General features: G+C 40.6%; 1 protein-coding gene across 1 annotated transcript in view; it reads right to left on the bottom strand.

Annotated features, from left to right (window-relative positions):
• Positions 1 to 14,612, bottom strand: part of IQGAP1 (IQ motif containing GTPase activating protein 1) — a 113,745-nt gene that overhangs the window by 33,852 nt on the left and 65,281 nt on the right. The window contains exons 13-18 of the mRNA XM_054450655.2: positions 14,264 to 14,424; positions 12,992 to 13,116; positions 11,233 to 11,396; positions 2,354 to 2,444; positions 2,009 to 2,176; positions 851 to 993 (exon numbers count right to left, since the gene is read on the bottom strand). Of these exons, the coding sequence (XP_054306630.1) occupies positions 851 to 993; positions 2,009 to 2,176; positions 2,354 to 2,444; positions 11,233 to 11,396; positions 12,992 to 13,116; positions 14,264 to 14,424 (852 nt within the window). The remainder of the gene's footprint in view (positions 1 to 850; positions 994 to 2,008; positions 2,177 to 2,353; positions 2,445 to 11,232; positions 11,397 to 12,991; positions 13,117 to 14,263; positions 14,425 to 14,612) is intronic.

The raw sequence follows: 14,612 nt of genomic DNA, 5'->3' as shown, positions 1-14,612 counted from the left end.
GACTTTGTTTGGTTCATGACTATATCCCATTCCTTAGGAGAGTACCTGCTACATTTGAGGTATTCAACAAATAACTGTTGAATGGGCTGGGTGCGCTGGCTCACGCCTGTAATCCCAGTACTTTGGGAGGCTGAGGCAGGTGGACCACTAGAGGCCAGGAGTTCAAGACCAGCCTGGCCAACAGGGCAAAACCTCGTCTCTACTAAAATTACAAAATTAGCCAGGTGTGGTGCATGCCCGTAATCCCAGGTATTCGGGAGGCTGAGGCGGGAGAATAGCTTGAACCCAGGGAGGTGGAGGTTGCAGTGAGGTGAGACTGCACCACTGCACTCCAGCCTAGGTGACACAGTGAGACTCTGTCTCAAAAAAAACCAAAAAACAAACAAACAAACAAAACTGTTAAATGGAACAGCATAAGCAAAGACACAAAGACACAGAAGATGAAAAAGTACTTTAAAAGCTCTATGAAAATGCTAACTTTATTTGAAATTGCAGGTTGTAGCTAATATAATTTGTGGAACATTCAGAAGAGAGACTGAAAATATAAACTGAGAGAGATTAAAATAGTTGCATTTAATGGAGTCAGCAACTTTTCATTTTTCTTTTATAGATCATCTAACTTTTCTTAGCACATGGTTTATATCACTTAATTGTATAATTCAGATGTTTTACAAATTCAGGCCTTAGTCGCTCCCCCAACTACTACAAAAAGATTATCCCAAAACAGCTCATTACATAACCTCAATTTTAGTCTAGGGCTTCTGACCACATGCCCTGTTCCTCTTAATTAATATTATAGCTTGAAAACACTTTCTCTCAGCTTCTTCCTATGTGAAGAAAGGTGACCTACCTGGATCTCCTCCCGAGAAAGCTGCATAGAATTTTGCACAAAATTTGGGGGTTCGTCCCATCCTCCTTCCTGGGTCTCCAGATTGTGGTAATAATAATATCCACCTTTTACCCAGTGCTTCACCCACTTGCTGTTATTATCTCCTGGCAGAAAATAAAGGAAAGATAGAAGACATCCAGAGCCACACTCCCCAGCTGTATGTCCAGAACTGCAGGATTATTACAGTCACGTCTCACAGTCTAAATGAAGACCACTCCAAAAGCTGCTCCTTGGATCTGTGAGAGTAAAGGGGCATCCTAAGCCCCCATTAAATTATGGCTTTGTAATGACTAATTTAGTTCATTTATGTCTATAAGAAGAAAATACCTATGAAGTCCAATTTATAGAATTAACCATGATTAACTTTGTTCACTCCAAAGCCAAAGTTTAAGGCCTGTCTGTCTTAAAAAATGTGCAACCATTTAGCCTCTCCAGTTTTTCAATTTTTTTTTTTTTTTTTTTTTAGACAGAGTCTTGCTCTGTTGCCCAGGCTGGAGTGCAGTGGCATGATCTTGGCTCAATGCAGCCTCTGCCTCCCGGGTTCAGGCAATTCTCCGGCCTCAGCCTCCCGGGTACCTGGGATTACAGGCACATGCCACCACACTCAGCTAATTTTTGTATTTTTAGTGGAGGGTTTTACCATGTTGGCCAGGCTAGTCTTGAACTCCTGACCTCAGGCGATCCACCCGCCTTGGCCTCCCAAAGTGCTGTGATTACAGGCATGAGCCACCACACCCGGCCCAGTTTTTCAATTTTTAAAAGTCCATAAAATGGGATAAGAAATCTTATTTCTTTCCCTCTTTTTACAGACAAACTACTTTTAATTGCCTATAGGCTTGCTTAATCAGAGCTACTGCTACCCTGTGAAAGATAAACAAGTTAAATATTTTAATCTTTCCCACATTCTCAGAAAATTGGCCTTGTTAACACAGCTGTCCACAAAGGGGGGGAAAAGAATATTTTCAAAAATAGGGATTTTATCTCCTTTAGAATGAGCCTAAGTACTGCACATCTATGCTAAAAGGTCTTTCCCTATAGCTTATCCCTTTCCTCTACATCTGTCCCCTCATATACTCAAGGGTTAGCTTCAGGGCACATATGTATTATCCCAGAACTCACCTACTGCCAGTTTCTTCTTCTTGGCTTCAGCAAGGTCACTCTGGTAAGTTTCACCACATTCAGGGATGACTCCATATAAGCCAACATCAGGGGAACGAAGGGCACTCAGTGTTTTGCCAACATCACCACTTTCTACTGCCTCATTAATGGCAAAGATTCCTAAGGCAACTATTCCGGGAAAGAATTGTTACCAGAATAGTTTAGAGAGTGTCTAATTCACATACTGGTTCACCTAACTATATCTACTGGCAAATTGTTCCCCCACACCTATCTTGGTCAAGCTGTATGGAGCATCTTGTCACCCCCAGCCTCCATCAAAACAGAAATAAAACAGGTGATACATACACTTCTGTGCTTCTTGGGTGTCTTTGTTGGACTGCCAGATTCCACCTTGAATTTCATCCAACCATAACACAGCTGACTCATCCTGGATTTCCTACATATCATTAAAAGCAAAATATTAAAGTCATGAAATCGGGGTGCATGTAACATACATGTGAAGAGGGGGGCTTCCTAGACTCAATTAAATATGGAAGAACAGGCTTAAAAAATATGAGACACGTGGGTTAGTCAAATGGAAGAAGTAGGCATCAAAAAACTGGTAAAAAGTTGGGTGCAGTGACTCACACCTGTAATCCAACACTTTGGGGGGGCTGAGGCAGAAGGAATGCTTGAGCCCAGGAGCTCGAGACCAGCCTGGGCAACATAGTGAGACCCCGTCTCTCTAAAAACAAACAAACAAACAAACAAACAAAAATAACTTGGCCAGGCATGGTGGTGCACGCCTATAGTCCCAGCTACTAGGGAGGCTGAGGCAGAAGGATTGCTTGAGCCCAGGAGGTTAGGCTGCAGTCAGCCGTGTTCTTACCACTGCACTCCAGCCAGAGTGCAGACCTGTCTCCAAAAACAAACAAGCTGGTAAAGGTCATAAGATAAGGGAAATGGCTCACATGTAGGTGAAGATTATATGAAGATGAATTTAAGTGGTTCCGGAGGTTGTGAACAGCTAGAAGGGGCAAGAGGCCCAGATAGACTGGGAAGGGGTCCAGAGACTTTAACAGGGTGACAAGGGCCAGGGTATATATATGAATATGCAGTACTTATTTGAAAGCTCCTTTGCCAACAATGTTCAGAGGAAGTTAACGTTCTCTATGACTACTAATGTTTTTAAGACTGTCAAGTCTTACTTTAACCAGAACCTTTGAATTATCACATTTAAAGCCAGAAGTCACTACAGGCAATCTACATTTCTCACCAGTTGATATCCTAAAACTTGAATGTTAAATCAGTTGCTGGGAACTTAAAAGCAAATTTTCACACAGAAATATAATGAATGTTGTGATTACTTTCCTTAGTACAGCTAACAAAAGCCTCACAGCATAGTCTGAGTTGACTATTGTGGATAGAGATGATGTATGATCTAGTGGAGGTGACTTACTTTCCTCTTCCTAAATTCGTTAAGACAATTTTCTTTGTTAAAGGAGCTTGTTGGTGACCATTTGCTCTGAACGGCATTTTAAACAGAATTAGATTAGTAGAAATACCTTCCTCTAGTATCTCCCAATTTTTTTTTTTTTTATTTTTGAGACAGAGTCTCACTCTGTCACTCAGACTGGAGTGCAATGGCACAATCTCGGCTCACTGAAAGCTCTGCCTCTCGGGTTCACACCACTCTCCTGCCTCAGCCTCCCGAGTAGCTGGGACTATGTGCACCTGCCACCCAGCCCAGCTAATTTTTTGTATTTTTTTAGTAGAGACGGGGTTTCACCATGTTAGCCAGGATGGTCTCGATCTCCTGACCTTGTGATCTGCACGTCTCGGCCTCCCAAAGTGCTGGGATTACAGGTGTGAGCCACTGCGCCTGGCCGTATCTTCCAATTTTCAAGAATGTGGCTGCCATATTCCAATTTGGGGAAGTAGCTTATGGATTAGCCCCACTACTGTTACTGAGAGTTAGCACAATAGGATTCTACTTCTACCTACTCTCAGTGTGAGAGTCAGAATCAGAAACCACTGCTGATACCCCGTTAGATTTCCATGGTCATACTGAGGTTATGTAAACTTCAACTATCTCAAAGGAGTGGGGGTCCTTTGTTAAGATGCCTGTAAGGTCTTTACAGAAAGCATCAATTCAGCAGATTACTGGGGCACTCTTCTCTAGAAAAGACAAGACACTTCAGGTTTTAAAGTGGCCAGGTTGTGAGAGTCATGTTTGTGGTGATCTAGGCAGACCCAACAAAATTAACATACTCCTGAGGCTTGAGCTAACAGCAATTGGTATAAATAGCAGCTCAAAATTCATTTAGATTGCTTGATGTGAATATAATTTGCCAAGGCATGAATGAGGCAGAATAAAGAACTTAGTAAATCACCATAACTATGTGTCCAAATGAGGCAGGGTCTGAGCTTTGAGGCAAAGTGAAACATTTCACTGCCCAACAGCTGAAGTCACAAAACCTTAGGGAAGGCTTGGCTTTCCTCCTGTTTTATTAGAGAAAGACACAACATTTCACTCCATATAGTGAAGCAGCCACAATCCCCGCAATTTATAAAGAGTGCAGGTGACAGGATAAGGCCAGAGGAAAGCATCTGAAATTGAAAGCAGTGATTTCTCTTAAATGCAGTCTTTTAGAAAGATCATTTAACCTAATTATGGTAGGTGCTGGCCTTACAATTCTAAGAGGCACTGTCCCAATTTTAAGAAGCTCAGTCTTCAGAAAGGAAAAGAGTAAACAGATAAATAGAATGCAAGAACAAATATATCACTTAAAAGCTGCAGAACCTAGTACCTTCCTACCACTAGTCGCTTTCTATTACTGAAAATAGAAAATGACCACACACAATCCCCTAGAGTCCTAAGAATAACTACTGGAAATACTAGGCAATAGTTCCAATATGAGACAATACAATGAGTCAGCTGCAGGCTTGTGACAACTTAAATTGTGAAGTCATAAGCGAGAGGGCTGATGGTCTAGCCTCCAAGAGAAGCAGCATAAAAATCCTTGTATCATAAAAACAGAAGCATTTCCACAGAATCAAGCCATTTTTGGTTCACTTCTGGGATAATCATACAACAGATATCTGAGCAGAATCTGCTGTAAGCAAAGTTATGAGACTTAGCACAACCTCTCTTGCATTGAGAGAGAAAGGCAGAACCTTTCTGGGCATTCAGAATTCTTTCTTCCCTGCCCCATGCAGATTAAAGTAAAACCTTTCATACATACTCCTTAAGAAATAAGCAATAGCGCAACAGTATGAAAGGCAATAAAAAGTGAATGGATGGGTGTCTCAGGTGTTTCAGGGAAACATTAATATAGAAAAGCCCCTCACCAGAATGAAGAAGGAAAGAGAGACAGCATACACTACCTCATCCCAGTGTAAGAAGAAAGAACAGGTTCTTTCTGCTCCAATTAGACTGAATAAAATGACAAAACCCAAATCCTTCTGGTAAAACTTGTTTTAAAGAGATCACCTAAGATTAACTCAAATCACTGAGCAGAGTGTTAAAACCCAGGCTAGATATTATGGAGAGAAAACAGATTTGCTGTAAAAATGCTATCCAAGATATAGTCAAGTACAGCTCCCTAACAACTCTGACACTTAGAAACACACTGATTGCATTTCAGAAGAGGTAAAGAGATAGGGACCAGAAGTCAGAATTTAAAAAAAGAGTGGGCAATGATTGGAGTCAGAAGAGGTGAAGAAGCCACAAAACACAGGAAAAGGGAGAAGAGGCAAAAGAATGACTATGTTATGTACATGTATATATGGAAAGCACACACTCACACACCCCTCTAAAGGGCACTTCTCACCACTCAAAACTTTTTAAAAAGACTTTACTTACTATGTGGCTTGGTTTGCATGTGTGATGATAGACCCAATATTACATATATAAATATATAACCACATATATACGACATAAACACATAAACACACATACACAAATCTGTGCAACACGTTTATCAACTACACAACACAAGCACTGACCAATCAGGACGGAGCAGAGTCCTTATGGCCACTGCTGGTTTAGTTGCCATATAGTGGGATTTCAATTAGAGTTGGGGAGCGATGGCACAGATATGGGAGGGTTGGGACAGTAACAATGTACCAGACAAAATAAAAGAATTTCAATGTCCTAACAACTGGTACAGCTGTGCTGGTGTGAACCAGCTGATTACCAGCTACATGTATATAAGCATGTGTGTATAAGTGCATATACACACATGGAGGTCAGAGAGAGATTTAAGTCATTCTTTTTTTTGAGACAGAGTCTCGCTCTGTTGCCCAGGCTGGAGTGCAGTGGCCTGATCTCGGCTCACTGCAAGCTCCACCTCTGGGTTCAAGTGATTCTCCTGCCTCAGCCTCCCGGGTAGCTGGGATTACAGGTGCCCGCCACCACACCTGGCTAATTTTTTGTATTTTTAGTAGAGATGGGGTTTCACCATGTTGGCCAGGCTGGTCTCGAACTTCTGACCTCAGGCGATCTGCCCGCCTGGGACTCCCAAAGTGCTGGGATTACAGGCATGAGGCACTGCGCCCAGCCCTTTTTTTTTTTTTTTTTTTTTTTTTAAAAGACAGGGTCTTGCTTTGTCACTGAGGCTGGAGTGCAGTGGTGCAATCTTGGCTCACCACAACCTCAGCCCCCCAGGCCCAAGTGATCCTTCCATTTCAACCTCCCAAGTGCCTCGGACCACAGGTGCACACCACCATGTCCAGCTAATATTTTTATTTTTTGTAAAGACGGGGTTTTACCATCTTGCCCAGCCTGGTCTCAAATTCCTGGGCTCAAACCATTCACCCACCTCGGCATCCCAATGTGCTGGGATTACAAGCATGAGCCACTGCACCCGGCCAGTTTTTTCAATACGGTAGAAATTAACCAAAGGCTTGCAGAAATTGGACTGTGCATTCAAGAAAAACAGCTGAAACTCAGTAAGAATAGTGAGTTCTGTGGTGCTTTAAACTCCCCATTCCAATCTGCCCCTCCTACCACCCCTTCAAAGCCCCATTCCCAGAGAACTGTCATTAGCTGACCTGTTCAGAGGTCACACTCGCAAGGCTGTCTTTATTTGACCTGACCAAGAGCTCATCCAGTGCAAACAGCCTTTTCTCCAGAAGCAATCGTAAAAAACATTAAGGATAACAGTTTAGGCAAACAAGAGACTAACTAAAAACCTTATAAGGAAGAGCTGGAGAATGAGATGTTCATGGAGAGCTCTGACAACTTGACATATTCCTGGATGGGATCTAGGAGGCCACAGTGCATGTGTGGGCTGTGCACATGCTCAGAAAAGATCTGATAAAGCTCTTGTTTAGCATATCGCCAAGAAATATAAAATGGGCAACCAGTGGCCCTCAGGGCTGCTCTGTCTATGGAGTAGCGATTCTTTTATTCCTTTACTTTCTTAATAAACTTGCTTCCACTTTACTCCATGGACTCTCCCTGAATTCTTTCTTGTGTGAGATCCAAGAACCATCTCTTGAAGGGGTCTGGATCGGGACCCCTTCCCTACACAGTACTGCAGCTCAAAACAAAACAAAAAATATCCCCCACACAAAAAACTCCAGACCATGTGGCCTCACTGGTGACTTGTACCAAATGTTTAAAGAACTAGCTAATCCTTTACAAACTCTTTGAAAATATAAAAGGAACACTTCAAGTCATGAGGCCAGTATTACCCTGATACCAAAACCAAACACAAAGATATTAGAAGAAAATAAAACTACAGACCAAATTTAAATTAAGATCTTTTGTGCGCTAAATTTGTAACTCAGTGATAAATATTTTTAAAAACACTCCCAAATGGCTGATGGAGACTTAGATGCTCAGGTGATGCCAAAAACAAAAACAAAACAAAACAAAAAAAACTCAAACCAAAAACAAACAAACAAAAAACAATTCCACCCAATGTGTAGTTCACCCAGCTGGGCCTGGCAATGTTAAGCAATTTTTCCTTTAACTCCCCCAACTTCCTCTGCCTTTGATGAAGTCTGAAAAGTTATTCCACAGCAAAGGAAATGCTTCAAACTCTATACTCACATCCTCAAAAAGTTTAACTCCGATGACCCAAACAAAAGGCACACACAGCCTTTTGAATTATTTACACTTTATCTATTCCTGACTTGATAGACATACTGTTTTTTTTTCCACCGTGGCTATCAGGAATAATGCTACTATGAAGATAAAGTTGTTAAAGTAATTGTAACATAAACTCATCTTTTAAAATGTTTGTCTTACCTGCTACCTAGTTTGCTGAGGAAATTGACAAGGTTTATGCCTCTTTTTATGCTGTTGCTGTCTAGGAAGTTGCCTTGTATGTAGTAGGCCCTCAAATAATTGTTGATTAAAGCATAATTAACATCTGTTTTCTAATTGTGATTGATCTCCTTTTCAGTGCTTACTAAGTAACAACAACTGGATAGAACCATAGCCTTCAGAAGATTCCTGAAGTGAGGCAGCAAGCGGAAGGGCTAAAAGAAATTTTTAATTCTGAGTAGCCAGACGTATAAAAACAGACCAAGTCTTTAGTGTATTGGAGCTTTTTGCACACTGACACTCGTGTGGGCTCTGTAAGTTTTGGTGAAGGGTAGAGGAGTGGGTAATTTTATATGTTGGTAATATTATGATGTTGACTGATCTCCTTTGATTACACTGCCATGGCAGTAGTTGACATTACCATGTCCTAATCATGTAAATGTAGTATCTGATAGATACTACCAGGTTTCATTTAAGAGACATAATTATGCAGAATGTCACTTGATGCTGTGGAGAGGGTTGAATCACAACTGCTATTTCATAGCCAGGAAATTGAGATCAACTGATTTTACTTACTCGGATAAGAAGTAGTTGGCTCTAGGGAAGCTAGAAATGGAAGTCTCTGTCTTTGATTCATTTTATTGGATTAGTGTTTCCCAAACTTGGATGGTCATCAGAACAATGAAAAAGTCATTTTTAAAATACAGATTCCTAAGCTTAAAGTCTAATTCTACTAATTCAGAATCTCTAATGTGTCAGGCTGCAATGATTCTATGTATGCTAGTGGTAGTAATGTTTGTTTTTGCTGCTAAGAAAGTCCAAAGGGAGCCTTATATCTGACTGTCAGAGGAGTGGGGTTTCGGAGAATAAGCTAGGTCGGCTTCCATATCTAAAAAGGGAAGTAGATTGAAGATACAACTTGTATAGCTGTCACTCATGCTAAGTGTCTATCAAATCACGAATAGATAAAGTGCAAATAATTCATATGTCATCAACTCACGAATGGATAAATAAAATGTGGTAAAGTGGAAATAATCCATGTGTCATCAACTCATGAATAAATAAATAAAATGTGGTACAGTCATACAATGGAATATTATTCAGCAACAAAAAGAAATGAAGTGCTGCTGCTACAACTTGGATAAACTAAGCAAAAAGAAGCCAGTCACAAAGGACCATACATTGCATAATTCCATTTACATGAAATGTTCAGAATAGACAAACCCATAGACAAAGCAGCAGTCTGAAGGTTGCCCAGGGCTGAGGGAGATTAAGGGAAAATGAGTGACTATTAATGGGTACTGAGTTTCTCTTGGGGTGATGAAATGTTCAAAAATTGACTGTGGTGATGACTGCACAATTCTATCAACATACTAAAGTCCACTCACGCTGAATTGTATGATACGTGAATTACATTTCAATTAAGTTGTCACAAAAAAACTTCAGGACATTATCTATTAAAGCTTCATATATGTGTTCCCTATGGCCATACCTCCTCTCTAAAATGTATATCTAACAGAAATGCATATATATGTTTTTAACCAAAATTAAAAATTCATAGAAGTTCTACAAAATTAAAAATTCATAGAAGCACTATTTACAGGCCATGGGCGGTGGCTCATGCCTGTAATTCCCAACACTTTGGGAGGCTGAGGCGGGCAGATCACTTGAGGTCAGGAGTTCGAGACCAAACTGGCCAACATGGTGAAACCCCGATTCTACAAAAAATACAAAAAAAAAAAAAAAAAAAAAATTTTAGCCGGGCATGGTGGCTCTCGCCTGTAATCCTAGGTAGTGGGGAGGCTGAGGCAGGAGAATTGCTTGAACCTGGGAGGCAGAAGTTGCAGTGAGCTGAGATTGCGCCATTGCACTCTAGCCTGGGTGACAAAGCAAGACTTCGTCTCAAAAAAAACAAAGAAGCCCTATTTACAACAGTCTGAAAAAAACAAACAAAACAACAACAAAAAACTTCACCAATAATATATAACCACACAATGAAATAGTACACAACAATGAGAATGAGCAAAGGATGGCTCCATGCAACCACATGGATGCATATCATTAACATTATTTAGGGCAACAGAAGCCAGACACAAAAGAGCACATAAGGTACGATCCCACTTAAATACAGCTCAAAAGTGGACAGAAATGAACTGTGGTGTTATTAATAGAAATCAGAGTAGTGGTTACCACCAAATGGAGGGTGGCTAAGGGTGGAAGGGGATATGAGGAAGGTCTCTGTGGTGCTGGTAATGGGTTCTACAATCTGAATGCCAAATACACAGGTGTGCCCCCTTTTGAAAATTTATGCAACTGCATACCCATCTACCTTGTTCATTTTTCTGGATTATATATATATATTTTTTGTTGTTGTTGTTGTTTTTTGTTTTTTTTGTTTTTGAGACAGAGTCTTACTCTGTCCCCCAGACCGGCATGCAGTGGCGAAATCTCGGCTCACTGCAACCTCCACCTCTCAGGCTCAAGTAATTCCTGTGCCTCAGCCTACCAAGTAGCTGGGATTACAGGCATGCACCACCACGCCCAGCTAATTTTTGCATTTTTTTTTTTTTAGTAGAGATGAGGCTTCACCATGTTGGCCAGGCTGGTCTTGAACTCCTGGCCTCAAGTGATCTGCCCGCCTTGGCCTCTCAAAGTGCTGTGGGATTACAACGCGTGAGCCACCGTGCCCAGCCCTGGATCTTATATTTCGATAAAGAATTTACTGAAAGAGATACAAAAGACTGTCAACAACAAACAAAAGAACAAAAACCCAAATGTGTAAAACAGCATGAGCTCCTAGAAGGTGGAGCCTATGTCTCTCACATTTTTGTGTCCCTCCAGTGCTTTGAATCTAAGGGTGCCCAGAAGGCATTCACTGAATGAATCAAGGAAGATATTCCTACCTCAGTCTTTGTTCTAGGAGGGCTGAGGTGCTCTGAACATAAAGAACAATTCCGATGCCACTCACCTGGGCTTTCTCTCTCTTTGCTCTAATCAGTGTGTCTTGGTAATGCTGGGCCACCTCCGCAAGGACTCCCTCAAGTTTAGCTGCAGGAATCTGTAGGGCCTGCAGAGTCTTTTGGGCATCACCTTCATCCAGGGCTTCATTAATTAAACCAATGGCTAAAATCCCTAAATATAAAGAGACAGAAGGTTTTTTTTTTTTTCTAATTAAGGAAGAATATAAACAAATCAATCATGAAACATGCTAACTAATCATAAATCCACCTAAGAGTAACCGTGATTCAAACTGCAACTTACCATCCATTAAGCAGCACTGTTTTAATTTTTTAATTAGTGTTTATTTCAACTAAACTCGCTTGTATTCATATTCCTATTGAATGCTCAAGTCCTTTTGTTTCATTTTTAATTGCTCTAACTTAAAAGTGATGAGGATTTTTATGAAACTGGCCTTCCTGTATAGCTTTCAGGTACACTGGAATGTGTAATCAAAAACATTCTTGAGTCACAAAGGATTCACAAAGAGTCTTAAAAAGGTTCAAGGGTTCTTAAAAAGTCACCTAATTCAACACTTTTATAGAAGAAATAACAAGGCTTAGCAATCTCTTCTCCAAGATTACACAGCAAACAAATGGCAGAAGAAGATCCAAGCACAGGGCTCCCAAATGCAAGGCAAGGCTCTTCCCACTAAGTCAGATGAATATTTCTCACAGGAAATACAAATTAAAATTAGAAACGTTCACTCCCCAGGTATCTTAGGCAGCCGTACTGCTTTTGTAAGGACTCTGCTGTATAATAACAAGTCTGGCTGGTCTTTGTCTCTGGGGGAGCATCTAAGACCCTTGGGATATCCTGAGTGATAGGTATGTTTCTGTTATTCATGGTGGGCCCCTCCGCCCACACCTGTATTTATGTCAACCAATGACTCCTGGTTAGCCTCTTGAGAGTTTAAGGATGGAGGCTGGCCATGCTGGAAAGATCAATCATGGAGGTTTAGAGTCATGTGATACCAGCCTGGCCTCCCAATCTCCAGGGAGCAGAGGTCAAATGAAAATTGAGTTTAATCGCAAAACTAATACTATCAATCACGCATATGTAACGAAGCCCAAATAAAAACTCTGGACACCCAAAACTCAGGTGAGTTTCCCTGGCTGGTGATACACATCAATGTGCCAGGAAAGTGACACATCCTGAGAACACAGAAGCTTCATATTAGGGACTCTCACAGATATTGCTTGATGATTCTCTTCTTTCAGCTGATCCTGATTTACGTATTTTATAATAAAATTTTAATCATTAAGTCTAGCATTTTCTTGAGTTCTGTGAGTCATTCTAGCAAATTATTAAACCTGAGGGGGTAGAAGGATCCTCCAAATTTGCAGCCAATTGTTCAGAAATACAGTGGCCTGGGAACCCTGCAGCTTTCAGCTTGTGTCTGAAGTGAGAGGAGTCTTGTGGAGGACCATGCCTACAACCTGTGCAATTTGACCTAATTCGATGTAGTGTACTTGTTATAACAGCATTTAAAAATAACAGATCAGGTTCAATTCACCTCCCCCAAAATTCAGTTCTTATTGGACATATACCTAATTATAGCAATTGCCTGGTGTTCTCAAAACAATATCCGACTTCAGCTTTTTGTGTTATATAGGTATTTTCCATCTCTCACCCAAAAATCCTTCTAGGAGTAGTATTTTGAACCACTTCATGGAATCACATCATCATTAATGGTGACATTATTTGGGGAGGACAGGAAGATAACTCACTCTCATGTTCCTCTTGCACCACCAGGTTCACATGGTCCACGCAAGCTTGGATATCATTCCATGTAATGAATTCATTATTCTCTGCATGTGCCTGAGCCTTCAGTTTCATCAACTCATCGAGATACCTGCCCCAGACCCCCAAGTAAAAAGAGCATTAAGCACAGCATGTTTAAATATTCAAGGAACAAAGATTGCTAGGATATCCCAACCATTTGATATATTCTCAAGGCCAGTTTTGGAACTGCATAGTTACTTTAAACAAAGTGCAAAAATGCAACAGAAATCACTTATTCTCAATGTCCTGTTACATATTCTACATTCCACGTTAAGACTAACTCTAGAATCAAAGGCAGCAGTTCAAGCAATTCCTCCATAGACAAGAAAAAAAGGCTACACATGAGCTAATAAATGCAGAAGGAATGACAGAGCAACAAATCATCATGCAGCAACTTTTACTGAAGGTACTGATACAGGAAAGATTATCAATTGGGTTAAAAATATCAGGTGAATGCTTAATGGAAAACTGGATATTTTGACGGTGCAAAAGAGATGATGTTCCAGTGATGAGGGAAAAACGTAAATACGCGATGGAAGTATAAGCGGTCTCCCTAATCCAGGGATCAATCTTAGTATCTCTAATGGTGGGAAAAGTGGGTTTTATATGCCTATTGATATGAGGCAATATGAAATACACATCATCAAAAATGTTGAACTGAATCGTGACAAGCCTATAAATTTAATTTCCAATTTACAGGAATAAGGCAAATATGAGAAAGCAACTAGAACTATCCATAAAATAGGACGTCTTATATGGCAATTGGTTCCATCCCTTTAACAAGTCAGTCTCATGAAGAAAGGGACAATTCTAGATTAAAAGATACTCAAGGGACACAACAGCCAGATATAATACATGTTCCTAGGCTAGATCTTGTTTTCAACAAAACAGCTATAAAGGACAGTTTGGGAACAACTGAAGAAGAATGAAAATGAACTAGCTAGGGTTAGATGATATTTAAAAAGTATTATTTAACTTTGTCAGAGATAGGGTTATTTTGACTATGTAACATATTTCAATAAGCCTACTTATATATTTAGGAATGGAATGTCATATTTTTCAGCATAACAAAGAATTAAATGAATCAAAGTGGAACCAAACAAAAGTATGACCCTGATAAAGTAATAATGCCTGGAAAGAAAATCGGAGCACTGACATACAAAAGACAGAGTTAACAGCTACGTAACGGATTTATTCCCTTCACTCTGGACACCCACCTCTGACAGTTTTCTTCCTCAATATTGGTAAGACCAGTAACTGAACTGCTCAACTGCTTCCACACTGTATTCACATCTCCTGATTCCAATGCCCTGTTGATCAGGGCCACCGATGACAACATCTCCACTGCGACAGACAGCTCTGGGTGGGTGAGATTATGCTGTACAGAAAGGGACAGAAGGGAAAACAGTGAGGAAAGACATTCTCCAAGACCCAGGGAGTTGTAAGTTTAATAAAACCATAAGAAAACCAAGTTTATGCAAAAAAGTTCTACCCAACCACAGGAAGAAGTGGGTATTACACTCACGTCCACCCAACTTTGCTCACAAACAGGACAGGTTTAGTGAA

This window comes from Pongo pygmaeus, chromosome 16, assembly GCF_028885625.2.
Source record: "Pongo pygmaeus isolate AG05252 chromosome 16, NHGRI_mPonPyg2-v2.0_pri, whole genome shotgun sequence".
In the NCBI taxonomy this organism is placed as follows: domain Eukaryota; kingdom Metazoa; phylum Chordata; class Mammalia; order Primates; family Hominidae; genus Pongo; species Pongo pygmaeus.
This window is presented reverse-complemented; position numbering and strand designations above follow the sequence as displayed.